The 27,452-nt window shown below is 45.3% G+C and overlaps 2 protein-coding genes across 2 annotated transcripts in view; both read right to left on the minus strand.

Moving 5' to 3' along the window:
- Positions 1–5,992: 5,992 nt before the first annotated feature.
- Positions 5,993–10,456, minus strand: LOC124281247. The gene is made up of 5 exons (XM_046717274.1): positions 10,120–10,456; positions 9,724–9,839; positions 8,635–8,704; positions 8,279–8,403; positions 5,993–6,085 (listed from the first exon to the last, which is right to left on the minus strand). The coding sequence occupies exons 1-5, from the start codon at positions 10,454–10,456 to the stop codon at positions 5,993–5,995; spliced, it is 741 nt and encodes a 246-aa protein (XP_046573230.1).
- Positions 10,457–17,731: 7,275 nt separating this feature from the next.
- LOC124281248 (neurogenic locus notch homolog protein 2-like) overlaps positions 17,732–27,452 on the minus strand; it is a 45,628-nt gene continuing 35,907 nt past the window's right edge. Inside the window, exons 15-18 of the mRNA XM_046717275.1 lie at positions 23,677–23,758; positions 22,802–23,001; positions 22,380–22,461; positions 17,732–18,693 (exon numbers count right to left, since the gene is read on the minus strand). Of these exons, the coding sequence (XP_046573231.1) occupies positions 18,476–18,693; positions 22,380–22,461; positions 22,802–23,001; positions 23,677–23,758 (582 nt within the window). The 3' untranslated portion in view covers positions 17,732–18,475. The remainder of the gene's footprint in view (positions 18,694–22,379; positions 22,462–22,801; positions 23,002–23,676; positions 23,759–27,452) is intronic.

The following is a 27,452-nucleotide window of genomic DNA, read 5'->3' on the forward strand; positions in this document are numbered from 1 at the left end:
CTCCTACCTCAGATATGTTAATAGTTACCATATTCTTGCTTGGGTCAGTGCTGGTAACAGAGGTCCCCACGGTCCCTTGTGAGATTTTCTGCTTCCAAGTTAGTAGCTGTATACCCGTTTCCATAGTAAGGTGTGACCGAGTGAACCAAGCAAAGGAGGGTGTGACTGTGAGTATCTACCAGGAAAGGGTGTGACTGTGAGTATCTAACAGGAAAGGGTGTGACTGTGAGTATCTAGCAGGAAAGTGTGTGACTGTGAGTATCTACCAGGAAAGGGTGTGACTGTGAGTATCTACCAGGAAAGGGTGTGACTGTGAGTATCTACCAGGAAAGGGTGTGACTGTGAGTATCTACCAGGAAAGGGTGTGACTGTGAGTATCTACCAGGAAAGGGTGTGACTGTGAGTATCTACCAGTGACTGAAAGTACCAGTGTGACTGTGAGTATCTACCAGGAAAGGGTGTGACTGTGAGTATCTACCAGGAAAGGTGAGTATCTGTGTGAGTGAGTATCTACCAGACTGTGAGTATCTACCAGGAAAAGGGTGTGACTGTTGAGTATCTAGCAAAGGGTGTGGTCTGTGAGGGAGGGTGTGAGTATCTACTGTGAGTGAGTATCTACCAGGAAAGGGTGTGACTGTGGAAAGGTATCTACCAGGAGGAAGGGTGTGTGAGTATGTGAGCATCTACCAGGAAAGGGGTGTGACTGTGAGTATCTACCAGGAAAGGGTGTGACTATGAGTATCTACCAGGAACTGTGAGGGTGTGACTAGGATGAGTATCTACCAGGAAATCTACCAGGAAAGGGTGTGACTGTGAGTATCTTCCAGGAAAGGGTGTTACTAGGAGTATCTACCAGGAAAGGGTGTGACTGTGAGTATCTACCAGGAAAGGGTGTGACTGTGAGTATCTACCAGGAAAGGGTGTGACTGTGAGTATCTACCAGGAAAGGGTGTGACTGTGAGTATCTGCCAGGAAAGGGTGTGACTGTGAGTATCTAGCAGGAAAGGGTGTGAATGTGAGTATCTTCCAGGAAAGGGTGTTACTAGGAGTATCTACCAGGAAAGGGTGTGACTGTGAGTATCTACCAGGAAAGGGTGTGACTGTGAGTATCTACCAGGAAAGGGTGTGACTGTGAGTATCTACCAGGAAAGGGTGTGACTGTGGATATCTACCAATCAATGGTTTATAGCAACACATGTTCTGGTGGTCCAGCTGTACGATGTTGCACTCAGTGTCCTCAGGGGTACCACGTGTAACAATGGGAGGTGGAGTAAGTTACACTCTAGTCAACACTGGGCTGCCGAACCTGCTGGCCGTCGTCCTACACACTCCTGAGACACAGCGGCAAGTTGTCGACCTACACACGTGTGTCGCCAAGTTGGAGTTGTTGTGAAAGCTGTTGTATTTCCAGACATCCCTTCTCCACGATTATATACCGGAAATTGCACGGATACGTCCATATTGCCTCGTGGGAAGCGAATGTTTGGTACTTCAGTCTCCTCTCCCCCAAGTGAATGGTACCTCCTTTTCCTCTCCTCCAGTTTATGGTACCTCCCTTTCCTCTGCCCCAGTGTATGGTACCGCCCTTTCCTCTCCCCCAGTGTATGGTACCTCCCTACTCTCTCCTCCAGTGTATGGTACCTCCCTTTCCTCTTCCCCAGTGTATGGTACAGCCCTTTCCACCACCCCACTGTATGGTACCTCCATTTCCTCTCCTCCAGTGTATGGTACCTCACAATCCTCTCCCCCAGTGTATGTTACCGCCCTTTCCTCTCCCCCAGTGTATGGTACAGCCCTTTCCTCTCCCCAGTGTATGGTACCTCCCTCTCCCCTCCCCCAGTGTATGGTACCGCCCTTTCCTCTCCCCCAGTGTATGGTACCGCCCTTTCCTCTCCCCCAGTGTATGGTACCTCCCTTTCCTCTCCCCCAGTGTATGGTACCGCCCTTTCCTCTCCCCCAGTGTATGGTACCGCCCTTTCCTCTCCCCAGTGTATGGTACCGCCCTTTCCTCTCCCCCAGTGTATGGTACAGCCCTTTCCTCTCCCCAGTGTATGGTACCTCCCTATCCTCTCTCCTCCAGTGTATGGTACCCTCACAATCCTCTCCCCAGTGTATGGTACCTCCCTCTCCTCTCCCCCAGTGTATGTTACTGCCCTTTCCTCTCACCCAGTGTATGGTACCTCCCTCTCCTCTCTTCCCCATTGTATGGCACTTTCCTCTCCCTCTCTCCCCCAGTGTATGGTACCGCCCTTTCCTCTCCCCCAGTTTATTGTACCTCTCTACCCTCTCCTCCAGTGTATGGTACCTCCATTTCCTCTACCCCAGTGTATGGTACCGCTCTTTCCTCTCATTCAGTTTAAGGTACTTCCATTTCCTCTACCCCAGTGTATGGTACCGCTCTTTCCTCTCATTCAGTTTATGGTACTTCCCTTTCCTCTCTCCCCAGTGTATGGTATCGCCCTTTCCCCCCCCAGTGTATGGGAGAGATTTGGAGGTACTGATACACTGGGGAGAGGGCTTGAGGAGGAGTACCATACACTGGGGAGAGGGATACACTGGGGAGGTACCTCACCTGAGGGAGAGGAGGTAGGTCCATACACTGGGGGAGAGGAGAGGAAATACCACACTGGGGTGAGAGGAGGTTAGTGTACATCAGTGCTTCCCTCTTTCCTCTCCCCCCAGTGTATGGCACCTACAATCCACTGCTGAAGAGAATGGTGCTCTCCTCTCCTCTCCTCTACATCTGTATGCTTCCCTTTCCTCTCCAGCAGTGTATGGTGCCTCCCTTTCCTCTCTCCCCAGTGTATGGTGGTCCCTCTCCTCTCCCCCCAGTGTATGGTACCTCCCTCTCCTCTCTCCCCAGTGTATGGTACCTCCCTTTCCTCTCTCCCCCAGTGTATGGTACCTCCCTCTCTCCTCTCTCCCCCAGTGTATGGTACTTTCCTCTCCTCTCCCCCAGTGTATGGTGCCTCCCTCTCCTCTCCCCAGTGTATGGTGCTTTCCCTTTCCTCTCCCCCCAGTGTATGGTACTTCTCTCTCCTCTCCCCAGTGTATGGTACTTTCCCTCTCCTCCTCCCCCCATTGTATGGTACCTCTCCTCTCCTCTCCCCCAGTGTATGGTACTTTCCTCTCCTCTCCCCCAGTGTATGGTACTTTCCTCTCCTCTCCCCCAGTGTATGGTACTTTCCTCTCCTCTCCCCAGTGTATGGTACTTTCCTCTCCTCTCCTCTCCCCCAGTGTATGGTACTTCCCTCTCCTCTCCCCCAGTGTATGGTACTTTCCTCTTCTCTCCCCCAGTGTATGGTACTTTCCTCTCTTCTCCCCCAGTGTATGGTACCTCCCTCTCCCCAGTGTCTCCCCAGTGTATGGTACTCTCCCTCTTCCTCTCTCCCCCCAGTGTATGGTACCTTCCCTCTCCTCTCCCCCAGTGTATGGTACTTTCCTCTCCTCTCCCCCCAGTGTATGGTACCTCCCTCCTCTCTCCCCCAGTGTATGGTACTTTTCCTCTCCTCTCTCCCCAGTGTATGGTACTTCCCCTCTCCTCTCCCCCAGTGTATGGTACTTTTCCTCTCCTCTCCCCCAGTGTATGGTGCTTTCCTCTGTGTGTACTCTCTCCCCCAGTGTATGGTACTCCTCCTCCCCCAGTGTATGGTACTTCCTCCTCCTCTCCCCAGTGTATGGTACTTCCCTCTCCTCTCCCCAGTGTGTGGTACTTTTCCTCCTCTCCCCCCAGTGTGTGGTGGCTCCTCTCCTCTCCCCCAGTGTGTCCCCTCTCCCCTCTCCCCAGTGTGGTACTTTCCTCTCTCTCTCCCCCAGTGTATGGTACCTTTCCTCTCCTCTCCCCCAGTGTATGGTACTTTCCTCTCCTCTGTATGGTACTCCCTCTTCCTCTCCCCCAGTGTATGGTACCTCCCCTCCTCTCCCCCAGTGTATGGTGCTTTCCTCCCTCCTCTCCCCAGTGTATGGTACTTTCCTCTCCTCTCCCCCAGTGTATGGTACTTCCCTCTCTTCTCCCCCAGTGTATGGTACTTTCCTCTCCTCTCCCCCAGTGTATGGTACCTCCTCTCCTCTCCCCCAGTGTATGGTACTTTCCTCTCCTCTCTCCCCCAGTGTATGGTACTTTCCTCTCCTCCCCCAGTGTATGGTACTTCCCCTCTCTCTCTCCCCCAGTGTATGGTACTTCCCTCTCCTCTCTCCTCTCCTCTCCCCAGTGTATGGTACTTTCCTCCCCTCTCCCCAGTGTATGGTACCTCTCCTCTCCTCCCTCCTCCTCTCCCCAGTGTATGGTGCTTTCCTCTCCTCTCCCCCAGTGTATGGTACTTTCCTCTCCTCTCCCCCAGTGTATGGTACTTTCCTCTCCTCTCCCCCAGTGTATGGTACTTTCCTCTTCTCCCCCAGTGTATGGTACTTTCCTCTCCTCTCCCCCAGTGTATGGTACTTTCCTCTCCTCTCCCCAGTGTATGGTACTTTCCTCTCTCCTCTCCCCAGTGTATGGTACTTTCCTCTCCTCTCCCCCAGTGTATGGTACTTTCCTCCTCTCCTCTCCCCAGTGTATGGTACTTCCCTCTCTCTCCCCCAGTGTATGGTACTTTCCTCTCCTCTCCCCAGTGTATGGTACTTTCCTCTCTCTCTCCCCAGTGTATGGTGCTTTTTCCTCTCTCCCTCCTCCCTCTCCCCAGTGTATGGTACTTTCCTCTCCTCTCCCCCAGTGTATGGTACTTTTCCTCTCTCCTCCCCCAGTGTATGGTACTTCCCTCTCCTCCCCCCAGTGTATGGTACTTTTCCTCTCTCTCTCCCCAGTGTATGGTACTTCCCTCTCCTCTCCCCAGTGTATGTATGGTATTTTCCTCTCTCTCTCCCCAGTGTATGGTATTTTCCTCTTCTCCCCAGTGTATGGTACTTTCCTCTCCTCTCCCCCCAGTGTATGGTGCTTTTCTCTCCTCTCCCCCAGTATGGTGCCTCCCTCTCTCTCCCCCAGTGTATGGTATTTTCCTCTCTCCTTCTCCCCAGTGTATGGTGTTTCCTCCCCTCTCCTCTCCTCTCCCCCAGTGTATGGTACTTTCCTCTTCTCTCCCCCAGTGTATGGTACTTTCCTCTCCTCTCCTCTCCCCAGTGGATGGTACTTTCCTCTCCTCTCCCCCAGTGTATGGTATTTTCCTCTCTTCTCCCCCAGTGTATGGTACTTCCCTCTCCTTCCCCCCTCTTCAATCACCTCATTACATGTCATATAGTTAACAAGGAATATCGGCATGAAAATACTGATGATTCATGGAAAATATTTCAGGTGGATAATTGAAAATTGCCTAACGTCGCAACCCAAGTTATTCAGCTATTGTGGCAATTCATCGTCAGTTCAAGATCTATCATTGACACGCCCATCTAGACGGGAGTTACTCACCAGGATCCAAGGTTCAAGAACTGTGTATGCGCAATGAGACTTCCACGGGTTTGTTTGAGACGTGTGACGTGTTAGTGCTAGTGTAAACGGTCAGTAGAAGACCCGGACAGTGTGATTAGTCGGTTTTTGTCACTCACGGAAATGGGCTATGTGGGTTGTTTTGGTCGGGTCAGGCTTTAGCAAACCTTGACCTTTGAGTGAACACGAAACTTATATGTCACCCGAACTTCTACAAACACTCACCTTTACTGCGGACTCCCTTCAACAGTATTTGCTGTCAGAACACGTGGCTACCATAGCCAAGAGTTTTTCTACATAATACTTTCCACTGTCGTTCCTGGGATCGTACATACATTTATTGTAAACACGTTTCCGGACGGCAGTCTTTACTGGGATGATGGCTTGTGTTTAATGTAAACTTGTCTTTTAGAATTTAGTGAGATGTTTAACAGTTGTTCATATAATTACGACAAGACAACAATTATTTCTTAAGCCTCCGAGAAAATCCACATTTCAAGGATACTATCGACAAGGTATCTGGTGGAATGGTAGTGTATGTTGAAGAACGATGGATGTCTGCAAACATGAGTCGGGCTAGTAGATCAGTATCTGGTCTGTCCGCCATGTTGAGCTGGGCATGCACGACACCTTGAAGGCATCTATCGCCATTCCACAGGAAGAACTACCCTAAAGGTGCGTTCACACGTTGCAACTAGTTGTATAAAACTTGTGGCATGCAACAAATTTCACAGTGTGAACAGGGGAGTTGGACAGATTTTTGTTGCATGCAACAAGTTGCAAGCGAGTTGCAAGGAATAGAACTTGCTCTATTTCCATGCGACAAGTTGTACGGTTCTGGCCAATCAGATCGCGTTTCGTAGTCACGTGATATTTACGCAGACATCAAACATGGCGATACCACAACAACGGAAGACACAACAACGCCAGAAAAATGTTAAAGAAAAATTGACCTCAGCAACCATGACATTGAAAGGTTTATTTCATACTACCATTCCCACGAGTGTCTTTGGAATGTGTGTAGTTCGTTTTATTCAAAACGTGAACACAGACAGGCCGCCTACGTTTCCATTTCCGAACTGATGAACGGTGTTATGACAGGTGAGTGACAGAAATATATTCGACGTGCTTCTATTTGATAAACTAATCTTACTTCTTTGCTTAACAAATTTAGTATGACTTTACCTAAATTTGGTCATGAAGCATCGCCCACATTATCATCGATGGCGAACCAGAGTCACGATCCATAATCTCGATCATTCATCTGAAAGTGAAGTTCAAAACAACCAAAACACAAACATTGAACCACAGCCTGCTATCAGTACAAATTTAGGCAATTTAGAAGCATTGTTGATGTTTTTTTGGTAAATAAAACATATGTACAATATGAAAAGATCCATTTATAAAGGTTTCATTTTATTATAATAACGCAACATTTTACCGAAAACATTGACCGAGTATCTGTCAGTTTACGTGGTTCTCGCAGAATGACCTATATTTGGTGAGGCTTTCAACCGGGGCTAATTAGTTGGTCTTGAATATTTACATTAAATGTTTATTCTAAATTTATTTCTTGTTCATGTTTAATCATGTTAAGTAAATTGGTTTTAAATATGAACATAAGATAACTGGATATTCTTCTGACTGTTTTTCAACCAATGATGACGTTTAAGCCTATAAATTTTCTATAAAAGACGTTTTCCTATTAAACTTAACTATTTTTGAGTATTAACATGATGTATAGCTCCCACCCCCAAAAAACACACAGACAAATCTGAATTTTAATCAACGATAAAAGTGCCTCTGAATCTTTTGGGCAAAAAGTGCTATATATGTATTATTATTATTTTAAAGTTTAACATTTTAGTGATATTTTTATCAGTAGTAGTTGAGCATTACAGCAATATTCATTGGAACATCTACAGTATTTTACATTATCATGATTATTGGAGATCTGTCAGCATGGTCAGGGTAAAAAGTGAAAATATGCATATTTTTGAGGTTACACAAATGTTTGCATTAAAGTATACATTTATCATGATTATATGTCAAATGAAAACATTTTAATTTCATTTTTTTCATTATAGCGGATCAGATCCCAGTTAAGATTTCTGCTCTGCGGACCTACTATTGCAAGGAACTAAGGAAGGAAACCCTCTCCCGGAAAAGTGGGGCTGGTCGAGATGATATCTATGAGTCTACCTGGGAATGGTTTAAGCTGTTGGATCCTTTTCTTAGAAGCCAGGTTCATTAAAAAACAACTATAAGTAACTTGGTTAGTATTGTAAGAATGTAAACTTTTAATAAACCATGTACATCCATTGGTATGGATAGATATATATTACAAAATTTTATTAATTACATAAAACAAGTTACTGTCAGCATTGACATAAGCTGAACATGAATAAAACAAATAATTAGTGCCATTTTACTGTATTGGACTTGGAAAATAGCTGCAGGTATGGCTGAAAATAGCTTGTTCCATATGAACACTTCATTTGACTTCATGCATAGAATCAGACAATGTGATCCCACTGCCAATCAACTTGGCCATTAGAACAGAAATAATCTGCAAATTCTTCCCTAATCTGCCTTGCATTATCGGCACTCCTGTTGCCACCCTGTTGAAGTAGTGATTGGGGCCTGCTTCCATTATCCAGTGGAAAAACTTCTGTTTCTGTGTATTTTTTGTCTTTTGTTGTACACAGAAAGTTGTGTAGAGCAATACATGCAAGAACAACCTTTGTACATGTCTCAGGTGTTAATGATAAGCTCCTTTGAAATACTCCAAAGCGGTTGGTCAGTATACCAAAAGCATTTTTCTGATACACGTCTGGCTCTGGAAAGTCTGTAATTGAATACTTTCCTCTCCATAACTAAGTCCCGGTGGGGATATGGCTTCATGATGTTATCTTTTAGTGGAAAGGCATCGTCCCCAACAATCACATAGGGAGTATCAAGACATCTTCCAGGCAATGGCTTTGGACCTGGAATTTTCAAGGAGTTACTGTTCAGTGCCTGATTCAGTGATGAATTGGTAAATATACCTGCATCACATGACCTACCATTTGCACCAACATCTACATACACAAATCTGTAGTTAGAATCAACAAGAGCTAGGAGTACAATGCTAAACAAGTTTTTATAGTTGTAGTAGAGTGATCCTGATTTGGCAGGTGATTTTATAGATATATGCTTTCCATCCAAAGCACCAATACAGTGTGGAAACTGCCACTTCTCCTCAAATCCCTCTGCAACTTGCAGCCATTCTTCTTCTGACTGTGGCACCTGAAATCAATTTTAAATATTTTAAAAATATATTTTTCGAAATAATACCATATACTTACACTACCAATTTTATCTGACAGGAAACTAACATACTGTCAACTGAGCAGGATGGACCCAGTCAAGTGGAACAAGTGGTTCAAGAGGAGGAAAATGTGGAACCAGACAATGCACAGGCTGAAACCATGGATTGTACTCCACCACCCCCATCTAAAAGAAAGCGACAGGACAGTGTTCTCCTCCAAGTTTTGGCTACTCTTAAGTCAATTGAAAACAGAAGATCACAAAGTGAAAATAATGGAGAACTATGTTTTGCCAAATATTTGGCATCAGAGATGGCCCGAGTTTCCAATCTAAGTAAAAGGAATGAATTGAAAATTAAAGTTCAACAACTTATTTTTGAATATCAAAATGAAGAATAAGATTTTATATGTATTATGCACATGCCATCTGTCCTTAATGATAACTCATTGAGATAATTATATGAAGCTTGACTTGAAATCCTAATATATGCAAAGAATATGTATTTCAGGTCAGCTGCAAAGCTTTTTCCCAAGACATTTGTCAGCCAGTTTAAATAATAAATTATAATTTCCTGTTATTAAGGCTTTTCTGTTGTACTTCAGTGTGAGTGGTGTTCAAATATCATTGGGAGTGTGTTAGCTTTGTTACAGTAATTTATGTAGATTTTTACACCAAGTGATGCAAACCGATTCATTACAAAGCCCTACAGGTGAAAACTTAAGTTATATAATATTATGTTTACACAAGAGTGCTTTGAGATGATGAGTATTAATATTATTATTTCAATAAATCACATGGGATTTATTCGTTTTCCTCATAATGCTTGGACATCTGAAAAAAAGTCATGAAGTCATAATAACAACGTTTACACAGAACTACAGAAGTTAAACCTATAAGTAAATACACATTGTGTTTCATTACAGCTTATTGATTTATTTAGTCATCGTTTAAACATGGGGACAAAATATCAAGAATTCAAGTGTTGACATGCACCTCACCTTCAGAAAGTCCTTCTTGAGAGTTTCATAAATTGCCACACACACTTGAGGGACGAAATTGCAAATTGTGTTCTTTGGTACCCGATACAAGAATTCTAGAGACTTGTAACTGTCACCTAAATAAAAAGAAAACACAGATGATTCTTTCTGAATAATCAAAAAGTTATTGAGCGTATACATGTGGCACACCTTCGGGAGCCTCATACAACTCTTTACAGGGTTAGGGACAGCGGCTTTGCACTCAAGCATTTGGTGCTAACGCAGTCAGGAGTGGTTGGTTTATTTATAGATTGCCACGCTTATTGACAAACACAAAACAGCTGATCGACAAACAGTAGTTGATCTGTGTGATACATTAACTATAATTCATGAAATTATGACTGTTCATAGCCCTACCTGTGGCCAAATATCGAAGTGTGATGGCGAGTTTTTCTCCAGGGGGTATAGAATCACGCATGGGTGTATCAGCTTTGGTTATCATCGGTGACACTCTGCCCAGCAGTTGATCAAAACTCTCTCTGTCCATGCGTAAAAAATTGACAAAACTTTTTGTGTCCTCAGCTTCAAGTTCCCTCATTAAAGCTTTATAAGCTCCTAGATCACTTCGTCTTGCAATCCAGGGACGGACCCAGCACGAACGGTCAGCTTTGCCATGGTTAAAATCAACGAGCATTGCGACAACCGCCGCTTCCAGAACATCGTCATCACTGTCGCTGTTGTATAGGGACGCCATGACCGTATGCTAGTTTCTACAGTGCGTTAACAACATGTAAAACGAGATCTCACGATACCGAAAATTGTATACAACTTGGCCTGTGTGTGAACGCAACTCAAGACGTGCAACTTGTTGTATGCAACATGTTGTAACAAACTAGTTGCAACGTGTGAACGCACCTTAAGCTGGCCCATGTTGAAGTTTGCTGGACCTTTACGCTCTCCTCCCACGAACACACCAGACATGTTGGAGACATGTCACGGCAGTTAGAGGGTTGGTTATATAGCCGTGGGCCATCTAGTTGGACATACTCATTGACGATTTGAGCACGATGTATTGTTGAAAATTACTGCACATAATTCTGGCGACTGACACGACAGGACGCGCAGTTCGTCCCCATTGCGCTGTCCCCACGCGTCTCTTTCAATAGTCAGATTGTGTCATGTGTGATACAGCTCCAACCCAACCCGTTTGATGTTTCCTCTCCCACAGTCAAGAACATACACTTCAGTGTGTCCAGCATTCGGGGAAGCCGGGACAGTGGAACATCTGAGTTAGCAAACACTTCAGAAAGACCATATACTTCAATGTGGCCAGCATTCGGGGAAGCCGGAACAGTGGAACATCTGAGTTAGCAAACACTTCAGAAAGACCATACACTTCAATGTGGCCAGCATTCGGGGAAGCTGGGACAGTGGAACATCTGAGTTAGCAAACACTTCAGAAAGACCATACACTTCAATGTGGCCAGCATTCGGGGAAGCCGGGACAGTGGAACATCTGAGTTAGCAAACACTTCAGAAAGACCATACACTTCAATGTGGCCAGCATTCGGGGAAGCCGGGACAGTGGAACATCCGAGTTAGCAAACACTTCAGAAAGACCATACATTTGAATGTGGCCAGCATTCGGGGAAGCCGGGACAGTGGAACATCTGATTTAGCAAACACTTCAATGTGGCCAGCATTCGGGTAAGCCCGGACAGTGGAACATCTGAGTTAGCAAACATTTCAATGTGGCCAGCATTCGGGGAAGCCGGAACAGTGGAACATCTGAGTTAGCAAACACTTCAATGTGGCCTGCATTCGGGGAAGCCGCGACAGTGGAACATCTGAGTTAGCAAACACTTCAATGTGGCCAGCATTCGGGAAAGCCGGGACAGTGGAACATCTGAGTTAGCAAACACTTCAGAAGGACCATACACTTCAATGTGGCCAGCATTCGGGGAAGCCGGGACAGTGGAACATCTGAGTTAGCAAACATTTCAATGTGGCCAGCATTCGGGGAAGCCGGAACAGTGGAACATCTGAGTTAGCAAACACTTCAATGTGGCCAGCATTCGGGGAAGCCGGGACAGTGGAACATCTGAGTTAGCAAACACTTCAATGTGGCCAGCATTCGGGGAAGCCGGGACAGTGGAACATCTGAGTTAGCAAACACTTCAGAAAGACCATACACTTCAATGTGGCCAGCATTCGGGGAAGCCGGAACAGTGGAACATCTGAGTTAGCAAACACTTCAATGTGGCCAGCATTCGGGGAAGCCGGGACAGTGGAACATCTGAGTTAGCAAACACTTCAGAAAGACCATACACTTCAATGTGGCCAGCATTCGGGAAGCCGGAACAGTGGAACATCTGAGTTAGCAAACACTTCAATGTGGCCAGCATTCGGGGAAGCCGGGACAGTGGAACATCTGAGTTAGCAAACACTTCAATGTGGCCAGCATTCGGGGAAGCCGGGACAGTGGAACATCTGAGTTAGCAAACACATCAGAAAGACCATACACTTCAATGTGGCCAGCATTCGGGGAAGCCGGGACAGTGGAACATCTGAGTTAGCAAACATTTCAATGTGGCCAGCATTCGGGGAAGCCGGGACAGTGGAACATCCGAGTTAGCAAACACTTCAATGTGGCCAGCATTCGGGGAAGCCGGGACAGTGGAACATCTGAGTTAGCAAACACTTCAGAAAGACCATACACTTCAATGTGGCCAGCATTCGGGAAGCTGGGACAGTGGAACATCTGAGTTAGCAAACACTTCAGAAAGACCATACACTTCAATGTGGCCAGCATTCGGGGAAGCCGGGACAGTGGAACATCTGAGTTAGCAAACACTTCAGAAAGACCATACACTTCAATGTGGCCAGCATTCGGGGAAGCCGGGACAGTGGAACATCTGAGTTAGCAAACACTTCAGAAAGACCATACATTTGAATGTGGCCAGCATTCGGGAAGCCGGGACAGTGGAACATCTGATTTAGCAAACACTTCAATGTGGCCAGCATTCGGGTAAGCCCGACAGTGGAACATCTGAGTTAGCAAACACTTCAATGTGGCCAGCATTCGGGAAGCCGGAACAGTGGAACATCTGAGTTAGCAAACACTTCAATGTGGCCTGCATTCGGGGAAGCGGGACAGTGGAACATCTGAGTTAGCAAACACTTCAATGTGGCCAGCATTCGGGGAAGCCGGGACAGTGGAACATCTGAGTTAGCAAACACTTCAGAAAGACCATACACTTCAATGTGGCCAGCATTCGGGGAAGCTGGGACAGTGGAACATCTGATTTAGCAAACACTTCAATGTGGCCAGCATTCGGGGAAGCCGGGACAGTGGAACATCTGAGTTAGCAAACATTTCAATGTGGCCAGCATTTGGGGAAGCCGGAACAGTGGAACATCTCAGTTAGCAAACACTTCAATGTGGCCAGCATTCGGGGAAGCAGGGACAGTGGAACATCTGAGTTAGCAAACACTTCAATGTGGCCTGCATTCGGGGAAGCCGGGACAGTGGAACATCTGAGTTAGCAAACACTTCAATGTGGCCAGCATTCGGGGAAGCCGGGACAGTGGAACATCTGAGTTAGCAAACACTTCAGAAAGACCATACACTTCAATGTGGCCAGCATTCGGGGAAGCCGGGACAGTGGAACATCTGAGTTAGCAAACACTTCAGAAAGACCATACACTTCAATGTGGCCAGCATTCGGGGAAGCCGGAACAGTGGAACATCTGAGTTAGCAAACACTTCAATGTGGCCAGCATTCGGGGAAGCCGGGACAGTGGAACATCTGAGTTAGCAAACACTTCAATGTGGCCAGCATTCGGGGAAGCCGGGACAGTGGAACATCTGAGTTAGCAAACACTTCAGAAAGACCATACACTTCAATGTGGCCAGCATTCGGGGAAGCTGGGACAGTGGAACATCTGATTTAGCAAACACTTCAATGTGGCCAGCATTCGGGGAAGCCGGGACAGTGGAACATCTGAGTTAGCAAACATTTCAATGTGGCCAGCATTCGGGGAAGCCGGAACAGTGGAACATCTGAGTTAGCAAACACTTCAATGTGGCCAGCATTCGGGGAAGCCGGGACAGTGGAACATCTGAGTTAGCAAACACTTCAGAAAGACCATACACTTCAATGTGGCCAGCATTCGGGGAAGCCGGGACAGTGGAACATCTGAGTTAGCAAACACTTCAGAAAGACCATACTCGCTTCAATGTGGCCAGCATTCGGGGAAGCCGGAACAGTGGAACATCTGAGTTAGCAAACACTTCAATGTGGCCAGCATTCGGGGAAGCCGGGACAGTGGAACATCTGAGTTAGCAAACACTTCAATGTGGCCAGCATTCGGGGAAGCCGGGACAGTGGAACATCTGAGTTAGCAAACACTTCAGAAAGACCATACACTTCAATGTGGCCAGCATTCGGGAAGCCGGGACAGTGGAACATCTGAGTTAGCAAACACTTCAGAAAGACCATACACTTCAATGTGGCCAGCATTCGGGAAGCCGGAACAGTGGAACATCTGAGTTAGCAAACACTTCAATGTGGCCAGCATTCGGGGAAGCCGGGACAGTGGAACATCTGAGTTAGCAAACACTTCAGAAAGACCATACACTTCAATGTGGCCAGCATTCGGGGAAGCCGGAACAGTGGAACATCTGAGTTAGCAAACACTTCAATGTGGCCCAGCATTCGGGGAAGCCGGGACAGTGGAACATCTGAGTTAGCAAACACTTCAATGTGGCCAGCATTCGGGGAAGCCGGGACAGTGGAACATCTGAGTTAGCAAACACATCAGAAAGACCATACACTTCAATGTGGCCAGCATTCGGGGAAGCCGGGACAGTGGAACATCTGAGTTAGCAAACATTTCAATGTGGCCAGCATTCGGGGAAGCCGGGACAGTGGAACATCCGAGTTAGCAAACACTTCAATGTGGCCAGCATTCGGGGAAGCCGGGACAGTGGAACATCTGAGTTAGCAAACACTTCAGAAAGACCATACACTTCAATGTGGCCAGCATTCGGGGAAGCTGGGACAGTGGAACATCTGAGTTAGCAAACACTTCAGAAAGACCATACACTTCAATGTGGCCAGCATTCGGGGAAGCCGGGACAGTGGAACATCTGAGTTAGCAAACACTTCAGAAAGACCATACACTTCAATGTGGCCAGCATTCGGGGAAGCCGGGACAGTGGAACATCCGAGTTAGCAAACACTTCAGAAAGACCATACATTTGAATGTGGCCAGCATTCGGGGAAGCCGGGACAGTGGAACATCTGATTTAGCAAACACTTCAATGTGGCCAGCATTCGGGTAAGCCCGGACAGTGGAACATCTGAGTTAGCAAACACTTCAATGTGGCCAGCATTCGGGGAAGCCGGAACAGTGGAACATCTGAGTTAGCAAACACTTCAATGTGGCCTGCATTCGGGGAAGCCGGGACAGTGGAACATCTGAGTTAGCAAACACTTCAATGTGGCCAGCATTCGGGGAAGCCGGGACAGTGGAACATCTGAGTTAGCAAACACTTCAGAAAGACCATACACTTCAATGTGGCCAGCATTCGGGGAAGCTGGGACAGTGGAACATCTGATTTAGCAAACACTTCAATGTGGCCAGCATTCGGGGAAGCCGGGACAGTGGAACATCTGAGTTAGCAAACATTTCAATGTGGCCAGCATTCGGGGAAGCCGGAACAGTGGAACATCTGAGTTAGCAAACACTTCAATGTGGCCAGCATTCGGGGAAGCCGGGACAGTGGAACATCTGAGTTAGCAAACACTTCAATGTGGCCTGCATTCGGGAAGCCGGGACAGTGGAACATCTGAGTTAGCAAACACTTCAATGTGGCCAGCATTCGGGAAGCCGGGACAGTGGAACATCTGAGTTAGCAAACACTTCAGAAAGACCATACACTTCAATGTGGCCAGCATTCGGGGAAGCCGGGACAGTGGAACATCTGAGTTAGCAAACACTTCAGAAAGACCATACACTTCAATGTGGCCAGCATTCGGGGAAGCCGGAACAGTGGAACATCTGAGTTAGCAAACACTTCAATGTGGCCAGCATTCGGGGAAGCCGGGACAGTGGAACATCTGAGTTAGCAAACACTTCAATGTGGCCAGCATTCGGGGAAGCCGGGACAGTGGAACATCTGAGTTAGCAAACACTTCAGAAAGACCATACACTTCAATGTGGCCAGCATTCGGGGAAGCCGGGACAGTGGAACATCTGAGTTAGCAAACACTTCAATGTGGCCAGCATTCGGGGAAGCCGGGACAGTGGAACATCTGAGTTAGCAAACACTTCAGAAAGACCATACACTTCAATGTGGCCAGCATTCGGGGAAGCCGGGACAGTGGAACATCTGAGTTAGCAAACACTTCAGAAAGACCATACACTTCAATGTGGCCAGCATTCGGGGAAGCCGGGACAGTGGAACATCTGAGATAGCAAACACTTCAATGTGGCCAGCATTTGGGGAAGCCGGGACAGTGGAACATCTGAGCAAACACTTAGCAAACATTTCAATGTGGCCAGCATTCGGGGAAGCCGGGACAGTGGAACATCTGAGTTAGCAAACACTTCAATGTATACTTCAATGTGGCCAGCATTCGGGGAAGCCGGGACAGTGGAACATCTGAGTTAGCAAACACTTCAGAAAGACCATACACTTCAATGTGGCCAGCATTCGGGGAAGCCGGGACAGTGGAACATCTGAGTTAGCAAACACTTCAGAAAGACCATACACTTCAATGTGGCCAGCATTCGGGGAAGCCGGGACAGTGGAACATCTGAGATAGCAAACACTTCAATGTGGCCAGCATTTGGGGAAGCCGGGACAGTGGAACATCTGAGTTAGCAAACATTTCAATGTGGCCAGCATTCGGGGAAGCCGGGACAGTGGAACATCTGAGTTAGCAAACACTTCAATGTGGCCAGCATTCGGGGAAGCCGGGACAGTGGAACATCTGAGTTAGCAAACACTTCAATGTGGCCAGCATTCGGGGAAGCCGGGACAGTGGAACATCTGAGTTAGCAAACACTTCAGAAAGACCATACACTTCAATGTGGCCAGCATTCGGGGAAGCCGGGACAGTGGAACATCTGAGTTAGCAAACACTTCAGAAAGAACATACATTGTCATTTCTTGTGATATTACTTTCTCCTCGTACGTTGCCTGGGGTTCATATCTGTGACTCTCTGATCATTTACACATGCACCTTGGTACCAAGTACTTAAGTACGTAACTGTTTAACAGGGACTGGAAAAAACAGCTTATATCCAGGACTGAATTTCTCTCTTGTGAATCTTTGTCATAATGTACTTTCATTTTGTCCTGGGATTCTCATAATCACATATTGCATCTTCACACGCTGCCGAAAGCCTCGAAATGAGGAAACACCTCCATCGAAATCATGTCAGACAATTACACAGAAGCAAAGTCTGTTGAACTAACTAACTAACTGAGTTTGGTTTTACGCCGCTTTTAGCAATATTCCAGCAACATCACGGCGGGGGACACCAGAAATGGGCTTCACACATTGTACCCATGTGGGGATTCGAACCCGGGTCTTCGGCGTGACGAGCCAACGCTTTAACCATTAGGCTACCCCACCGCTCCAAAGTCTGTTGAAACTTCCTAAAGCTCCCTGATATTCAGGATGATGCTCACTACATATAACCCGAGCTGGGCCTAACGGATGTATAGACTGATGGAAAACACCTGGCGTGACATTAGTACCCTGATCTGACTGGTCGGAGGAGCACGTTACCATGGATTCAAATGGTGCGTATGCAAAACGTCATCGACGAAAGCAGGAGACGAAGGACACTGCAGCAATGGTGCAAGCGACAACTTAGTTTAACGAGTGCTGTCGGCAAAGTATTAGTGAGTAGCCTTTGACAGATGTCATGTGACGTGAATAAAAATATAATGATTATACCAGGAGGTAGATCGCCTGAAAGAGTTAAAACCGGCATATAACAAGGCGGAAACTGTCGACAGAGTGCCACTTTATTCGTCATTGAAAACGGTAAAATAAAACAAAATATATAAAAATATATGTAGAATAATCTTCATCATTCTCCACACAATGTAACAAGTAACAACACAAGATAGGTTGGTCCGGCCCAGATCTAGTAGCGAGGCAGGTGTTCAGGGCGTCAGGTGTAGGTGGCACCGATAGGTGTCGGGGGCATGTCTCACAGATAGGTGTTAGCGACAGGTGTCGGTGGACATGTCTCATAGATAGGTGTTAGCGACAGGTGTCGGTGGACATGTCTCATAGATAGGTGTTACCGACAGGTGTCGGTGGACATGTCTCACAGATAGGTGTTAGCGACAGGTGTCGGTGGACATGTCTCACAGATAGGTGTTAGCGACAGGTGTAGGGGATTGGTGTTTGTAGAACTGTTGCAGATCAATACATAATTGTGTAGGACTGTTTTAGTGCAATGTGGGACAGAATATTGGTATTGTTTGGGCCTCGATAATAGACTGACGGTGTTACTAACATTACACTTCTCAGTTCGTCAGATGTTCAACAAGTGGTTGTCTTGAAAGCACAACGTCCTCAGATCATTGTTCAGCAATAGTAGGAGCTAATATTTCAATTCAGTGAAATCTCTGACGCTATACCACATACTGGTAAACGCTAAACATGACACACCCTGACATACATGTCATCTTCCTCCATATGCTATTGTTCTCCCAACTTGTCTTCAAATAACTGTCTTGTCACTACCATCCACCAATATCTCTATACAACTCAGGATGCAGACATGCCCGTCTCCTGCAGCCACTGGCGAAGCAGCACTTGGTACCGGATGGACAGTGGCTGTCGGTGTTGCAGTGTTGTAAGAAGACGTCACAGAAGAGCCACATCATGGGGAAACTTCGGGGGCATCTGCCCGGCCTCGTGGTGGTTGCAACGGGAACAGGAGTTGTAGGAACAGGGCCTAGGAGAAGAAGGAAGTTGTCGGTTAGCAACTCAACTTGACATGATACCACGCTATGGGGAATATATATATCACAGTTATCCTGACACGATGCTTTAGAGCTAATAGTTCAGGAAAGAGATAAAAGTCACCAGAATACTGGGTATTTTTCTCAACGCAATGTTGGAATGGTGGCTCTAATAAACACCTGGAACGTAATCGTTATATTTCTGGCTGGTTCCGGGGTGCAGGGGGACTTGAATCTTTACTTGGTACCTTGGAGTAGAGCAATGTGTATATCGACTTGCTATAAGGGATATGGAAGGTATGGCAACTTAGTACTATGGTATAGGGGAAGACGTATATCGACTTGCTATGAAGGTATATGGAAAGTATGGCAACTTAGTACTAGGTACAGGGGAAGATGTATATCGACTTGCTATGAAGGTATATGGAAGGTATGGCAACTTGGTACTAGGTATAGGGGAAGACGTATATCGACTTGCTATGAAGGTATATGGAAGGTATGGCAACTTAGTACTAGGTATAGGGGAAGACGTATATCGACTTGCTATGAAGGTATATGGAAGGTATGGCAACTTAGTACTAGGTATAGGGAAGACGTATATCGACTTGCTATGAAGGTATATGGAAGGTATGGCAACTTAGTACTAGGTATAGGGGAAGACGTATATTAGACTTGGGGAAGACTATGAAGGGTATATGGAAGGTATGGCAACTTGGTACTAGGTATAGGGAAGACGTATATCGACTTGCTATGAAGGTATATGGAAGGTATGGCAAGTTAGTACTATGGTATAGGGAAGACGTATATCGACTTGCTATGATATGGAATATGGAAGGTATGGCAACTTAGTACTAGGTATGGCAAGTTACAGGGGAAGACGTATATCGACTTGCTTTGAAGGTATATGGAAGGTAAGGCAACTTAGTACTAGGTATAGGGGAAGACGTATATCGACTTGCTATAAGGGATATGGAAGGTATGGCAAGTTAGTACTATGGTATAGGGGAAGACGTATATCGACTTGCTATGAAGGTATATGAAAGGTATGGCAACTTAGTACTAGGTACAGGGGAAGACGTATATCGACTTGCTATGAAGGTATATGGAAGGTATGGCAACTTATTACTAGGTACAGGGGAAGACGTATATCGACTTGCTATGAAGGTATATGGAAGGTATGGCAACTTAGTACTAGGTACAGGGGAAGACGTATATCGACTTGCTATAAGGGATATGGAAGGTATGGCAAGTTAGTACTATGGTATAGGGGAAGACGTATATCGACTTGCTATGAAGGTATATGGAAGGTATGGCAACTTAGTACTAGGTACAGGGGAAGACGTATATCGACTTGCTATGAAGGTATATGGAAGGTATGGCAACTTAGTACTAGGTATAGGGGAAGACGTATATCGACTTGCTATAAGGGATATGGAAGGTATGGCAAGTTAGTACTATGGTATAGGGGAAGACGTATATCGACTTGCTATGAAGGTATATGGAAGGTATGGCAACTTAGTACTAGGTACAGGGGAAGACGTATATCGACTTGCTATGAAGGTATATGGAAGGTATGGCAACTTATTACTAGGTATAGGGGAAGACGTATATCGACTTGCTATAAGGGATATGGAATATGGAAGGTATGGCAACTTAGTACTAGGTATACTTGCTATGGATAGAAGGTATAGACTATATCGACTATAAGGGATATGGAAGGTATGGCAACTTAGTACTATGGTATAGGGGAAGACGTATGTCGACTTGCTATGAAGGTATATGGAAGGTATGGCAACTTGGTACTAGGTATAGGGGAAGACGTATATCGACTTGCTATGAAGGTATATGGAAGGTATGGCAACTTAGTACTAGGTACAGGGGAAGACGTATATCGACTTGCTATGAAGGTATATGGAAGGTATGGCAACTTAGTACTAGGTATAGGGGAAGACGTATATCGACTTGCTACGTAGGTATATGGAAGGTATGGCAACTTAGTACTAGGTATAGGGGAAGACGTATATCGACTTGCTATAAGGGATATGGAAGGTATGGTAAGTTAGTACTATGGTATAAGGGAGGACGTATATCATTAAATGATACTGTGTGACCACAGTACAATAATGATTGACCGTTAGGTGATACTGTATGACCACAGTGTAATAATGATTGACCGTGTAATGATACTGTATGACCACAGTACAATAATGATTGACCGTTAGGTGATACTGTATGACCACAGTGTAATAATGATTGACCGTGTAATGATAATGTATGACCACAGTACAATAATGATTGACCGTTAGGTGATACTGTATGACCACAGTGTAATAATGATTGACCGTGTAATGATACTGTATGACCACAGTACAATAATGATTGACCGTTAGGTGATACTGTATGACCACAGTGTAATAATGATTGACCGTGTAATGATACTGTATGACCACAGTGTAATAATGATTGAACGTTATGTGATACTGTATGACCACATTGTAATAATGACTGACCGTTAGGTGATACTGTAAAGCCAGAGTGTAATAATGATTGAACGTTAGGTGATATTGTATGACCACAGTGTAATAACGATTGACCGTTAGGTGATACTGTATGACCACAATGTAATAATGATTGACCGTGTAATGATACTGTATGACCACAGTGTAATAATGATTGAACGTTATGTGATACTGTATGACCACATTGTAATAATGACTGACCGTTAGGTGATACTGTAAAACCAGAGTGTAATAATGATTGAACGTTAGGTGATATTGTATGACCACAGTGTAATAATGATTGACCGTCAGGTGATACTGTATGATCACAGTGTAATCATGATTGGCCGTTAGGTGATATTGTATGACAAAAGTGTAATAATGATTGACCGATAAATGATACTGTATGACCACGGTGTAATAATGATTGGTCGTTAGGTGATATTGTATGACCACAGTGTAATAATGATTGACCGTCAAATGATACTGTATGACCACAGTACAATAATGATTGACCGTTTGGTGATATTGTATGACCACATTGTAATAATGATTGACCATTAGGTGATACTGTATGACCACTATATAATGCTGTTTGACCATTATGTGATACCGTATGGCCACTGTGTAATGCTGTTTGACCATTATGTGACACTGTATGGCCACTATATAATTCTGTTTGACCACTATGTAATGCTGTTATTATCTGATACTGTATGGCCAATATATAATGCTGTTAGACCATTATGTGATACTGTATGGCCACTATGTAATGCTGTTAGACCATTATGTGATACTGTATGACCACAATGTAATAATGTTTGACCATTATGTGACACTGTATGGCCACTATGTAATGCTGTTTGACCATTATGTGATACTGTATGACCACAATGTAATAATGTTAGACCATTATGTGATACTGTATGGCCACAATGTAATGCTGTTAGACCATTATGTGACACTGTATGGCCACTATGTAATGCTGTTAGACCATTATGTGATACTGTATGACCACAATGTAATAATGTTTGACCATTATGTGATACTGTATGACCACAATGTAATAATGTTAGACCATTATGTGATACTGTATGACCACAATGTAATAATGTTAGACCATTATGTGACACTGTATGGCCACTATGTAATGCTAATATGAAAGGTGTGTGTGTACTTACCGACGCACGTGACTATGGGGTCACAGGGTGCACGGAAGCACTGTACTTGCTGCACCTGGCACTTCAAGCCTCTTGCACACCTCTGAAATGTGCAACACCATGAGTTAGATATTAATGACATCACAGTTAAGTTCAAATATGCCTTTCAAACCGATACTGCCCCGATGTTGTTGTTTTTTCTACATGTGCTTATCTTCCAAACTACTAAGTACAAGTGGATCGAAAACGTTCAGAAGTCATTGTCCTTATGTCAGTTATGTCCGAATCCACTTTTGATAAGGCTGCAAACATAAGCCATAACCCACCCACCAAGTCCCAGACATTTCTACCCTATTCTCTACTTCTACCCCTACCCTTCAGTTGCAATCAAACCTGCGAAAACACACAAAACCTTGAAAATATGCAAATAAGAGCTTGCTCACAATTGTCGCGCAAGGGTCGGAGGGCGGAGTCGGCACGGTTGCCACGGCAGCAGTAGGGATGGTGCAGACGCTGCCACAGCCGTTACTGCAACATTTCCTGTTGCCGTTACAGTCGAAGTCCGTCTCGCATTCCGTGATGCAGATCCCCACACCATTCACTCTTGGACACTCGCCAGACTTCCCTCTTAACGTAGTGTCTCCTGCAACACACAGGCACACTTCAGTGCTCAGTAACAAGCGTACGTGTATGTTGGCGCGTTTGAGTTCGTGTGCGTGTGCATTTGTGTGTGTGTGTGTGTGTGCGCGCGCGTGTGCGGGCGTGTGCGCGCAGGCGCGTTTTGAGTTCATGTACCATTATGTGATACCGTATGACCACTATGTAATGCTGTTTGATCATTATGTGATATTTTATAACCACTGCGTAATATTGTTTGACCCTAAGGTGATACTGTATCACCACTATGTAATGCTGTTTGACCAGTATGTGATACTGTATGGCCACTATGTAGTGCTGTTTGACCATTACGTGACACTGTATGACCACTATGTAATGCTGTTTGACCATTAAGTGACACTGTATGGCCATTATGTAATGCTGTTTGACCATTACGTGACACTGTATGGCCACTATGTAATGCTGTTTGACCATTACGTGACACTGTATGACCACTATGTAATGCTGTTTGACCATTACGTGACACTGTATGGCCACTATGTAATGCTGTTTGACCATTACGTGACACTGTATGACCACTATGTAATGCTGTTTGACCATTAAGTGATACTGTATGGCCACTATGTAATGCTGTTTGACCATTACGTGACACTGTATGGCCACTATGAAATGTTAATATGAAAGGTGTGTGTGTACCCACCGACGCACGTGACTATGGGGTCACAGGGTGCACGAAAGCACTGCACCTGCTGAACATGGCACTTCAAGCCTCTTGCACACCTCTGAAATGTGCAACGCCATCAGTTAGTACTTCATAAAGACATCACAATTATGTTGAAATATGTTTTCAAACCGATACTGCCCAGATGTTACCACATCAACATTTGTTCAGATTCCAAAGGTGCCTAAAACACAAAAATAAACACACGAAAAATGAAAATATGCAAATAAGAGCTTGCTCACAATTGTCGCGCAAGGGTCGGAGGGCGGAGTCGGCACGGTTGCCACGGCAGCAGTAGGGATGGTGCAGACGCTGCCACAGCCGTTACTGCAACACTTCCTGTTGCCGTTACAGTCGAAGTCCGTCTCGCATTCCGTGATGCAGATCCCCACACCAGTCACTCTTGGACACTCGCCAGACTTCCCTGTTAACGTAGTGTCTCCTGCAACACACGGGCACACTTCAGTGCTCAGTAACAAGCGTACGTGTATGTTGGCGCGTTTGAGTTCGTGTGCGTGTGTGTGTACGTGTGTGCGTGTGCGTGTGCGTGTGCATTAATTAACTTTAGACTCCTAGGACCGACATGTACAGATGCACAGTGCCGACATGTACAGTGAGTGAGTGAGTGAGTGGCGGGAATGCGAGGTTGCGGAAGGAGAGATACCTACTGACACAGACAGCTTCACGTCGACAAGGGGGTACCTGGCAGCTGACCTCTCGGCTCTCACAGTAGTGACCTTCCGGACACAGCGCCGCCTACAGACAACAACACAGGTCACAGTTCATCTAAACATGTCACTAGTCTTCGTATGAACAAAACATTCTATCTTGTAAAATTCCCTTCACTGGCATGAAGCAGGGTCGGTACCAACGAAACATTTTCCATTGTCATGAGAAATATCTGCCAAGTCGATTGTGCGAGTTCGACTTTCGTTAAATGGATGATTACCGCCCCATCAGTGGCACTTATCACACACACATGCAAGGGCAAGCCAAACGTGCTCCTGAATAAACACGAGAACATATATGGCTCAATCCCAAACACAAAATTGCGCTGGACATAATTTTCGTCAATGATACGTCAAATATGGAAATAGCCTCTAAATGTCTACAATAAAACCTTTTGATAAGCAACGGTCGCATAGTGTTCTTGGACGTCTTGAAATGAAGAACCTTCTCAATTGTAGCTCAAACGTTGAGAATTGTAAGTCCAACAAAGTCTGAAGTAGCGGATTTATTGTTCGACATGAAGACATTGCGTAGGTGAGACTTCAAATCTGGACATATCATCCCGTGGCTACACTAATAGTTTGTGAAGACATCACTGTGACACTGAGTGTTGTGACCTTGACCTATGATCTGAGCAACAGTCCTTTGGTAGTCTGTAGTGTCTTGGGGAGGAATAACAGAAGTGCATGAATCATGACATACTCACTATACAAGGGTTGGGCAACACGGGCGGGGTGACGTCTGAAACAGGAGAGACAATAGCTGCATCATATGGGATTACAACCATCATGTAATAAGGTGGTGAGGTGAGGTGAAGTTGGGTTTAACGTCGTGCTTGAGAATATTTCGCTCATATGACGACGTGCATGCGTGTGTATGTGAATGTGCGGCTGCTTGTACTAGCCCAGACTTAAGCTGGTTTTATAGTGCTAGCCCACTGAGATACCATGCCGCAGTGAAGCATGAATACCCCACCCAGACACATTATACTGACTCCGAGCCGACCGGTCCTTGTTGTTCCCATTAATGCGGAGCGCCAGGCAGGGACCAACAAGTACCATATTTTAACGTCTTTTGGTATGACGCGGTCGGGGATCGAACCCGCGACCTTCCGCTCTCCGGGCGGACGCTCTTACCACTACACTACGGTGGCGGTCCAGCATGTAATAAGACAAGAGGCACTCACACGTCTCCGGAAAGTATCAAGATTCAGCTGCTGACTCACCTCTGGGCGTCCAGCAGCACGTGGTCTGTGTGTCCATTACCTCAAAGTTACAGGTGGTCTGACTGGGGCAGTCTCGGTCGGACAGACAAGACAGGGCGGACAGGTTCCTGGCCAGCACGGGGTCGCCATAGCGACAGCTGCTCACTCTTAGTCTGGGTTCTGAGAAAATGGAAGTTACACGATGATACAGTTGCAGCCCTGTTGGAGGTACATACCTGTTACACTTACGTGTTACAGATACGTTACATTACATCATGTTACGAATACATCACGTCACAGTAATATTTATCACAGATCTGCTCATCACAACAGAGGGTGTTGTGGGATATGGAGGTAGCTACATACGTGTACACACGGGTTCTGGCGGGCATGTTGTACAGCCGGTCTGCACGAGACGGCATTCCTGTCCTGGAGCACATCCTTGACCCTACAATACAAGGCACATATCTTTACAGTATATTGACACTGTTTGGAATACAAGGTGCAAACATTTACCGTGAACTCGACAGAGTCGGGATTTGCCTCTTTCGAATGTGAGATATAGGGTTTGACTGCACTATACTTGAAAAATGATGGTGGCTGATTTTTAACCGTTTTTAACCGAGATATCATCTCCTCCTCGGGGATAAACTAGCAGAAAGCGACACGATGTAGGCCTTAAAATTTGCTTGCAACTTTAGCCCGACTACTTGAAACACACCAAATGTCAGTTGCCTGAATCGATGACCGTGGCAGAAGAAAAGCTGATTCTCATAGCTGGCAGAGATGTCACATTATACAGTTATAGACACAATCAGCAGGGGTGGGCGATAATACCGGTTAACCGGTATATTTTTCGCGAACTGGTTCTCCCGATACAATCGGTAATTTTCGTGATGTAGTCAAAACTACTAATAACATTTGTATTTCCTTTATATATACAGTATATCATTATACATGAATAGTTTTGAGAATGTTTATTGTTCATATGATTGCATTTGCGAGACTTTCAAACCATATATATAAAAAATAGATTGGTATCAGCAAACCAAAATGTCGGACGCCGCTGCAAACGCTTTTTCTAGAGTTCCAAAGTTTAGAGCGAAGTCTTCAGTTTGGAAACATTTTCAATTGATCTCTTGTACAATCACATCTGAGCCCTGACAGTGGCCAGTGGCATTGTTTCAAAAGAGAGGAAACAGTTATTTAATTACCTTAAACCATGTGTGATACTTTCCCAATATATTGCAATACGTATTGCAATACGTACTGCAATACGCCAACACATATCACAATATATCGCAATACAATAATGTTGGCAATACCCAACCCTAACCATCAGTTGTGAAGCGGATCATTCTTAGCCTGGATTATCAGCCTATTTAGAAGGTTAAACCACCTATGCAATGAAAGGAATATTGCCATCATTGTCTTTGATGCTTTTATCACTGCTTTTGGATTAAACTGTCATTAAATTTGAGTTGATACTCAATTTTGTATTATCACTGTTATACCTTTGCAGTAATAAGCATTAATTTGTAAAGCTAGTTTTGATTTTAGAATACAATGTTAATTACATTCCACCTTATTGCTTCACACCGGGTTCTTTTACGGTCTGATTCCCGGTTCACGTTTCCCGTAACACAAGTACAACGGTTGTAAACAACGTGCTGGTAGAGAACGTGGCTAGTTGCTGGGTCATCCCAGTCTACATCCCGCTCAGTGTAACAACGTCTCGGGCAGATCTTATCTTGCTCTTAACCCGACCTGATCAAGCAAGTCCACAACACTTACCTGACATCAGTGTCGTTTATAGTTTAAT

Source organism: Haliotis rubra, unplaced genomic scaffold (genome assembly GCF_003918875.1).
Source record: "Haliotis rubra isolate DU_JTF1 unplaced genomic scaffold, ASM391887v1 Scf281, whole genome shotgun sequence".
Lineage (NCBI taxonomy): Eukaryota > Metazoa > Mollusca > Gastropoda > Lepetellida > Haliotidae > Haliotis > Haliotis rubra.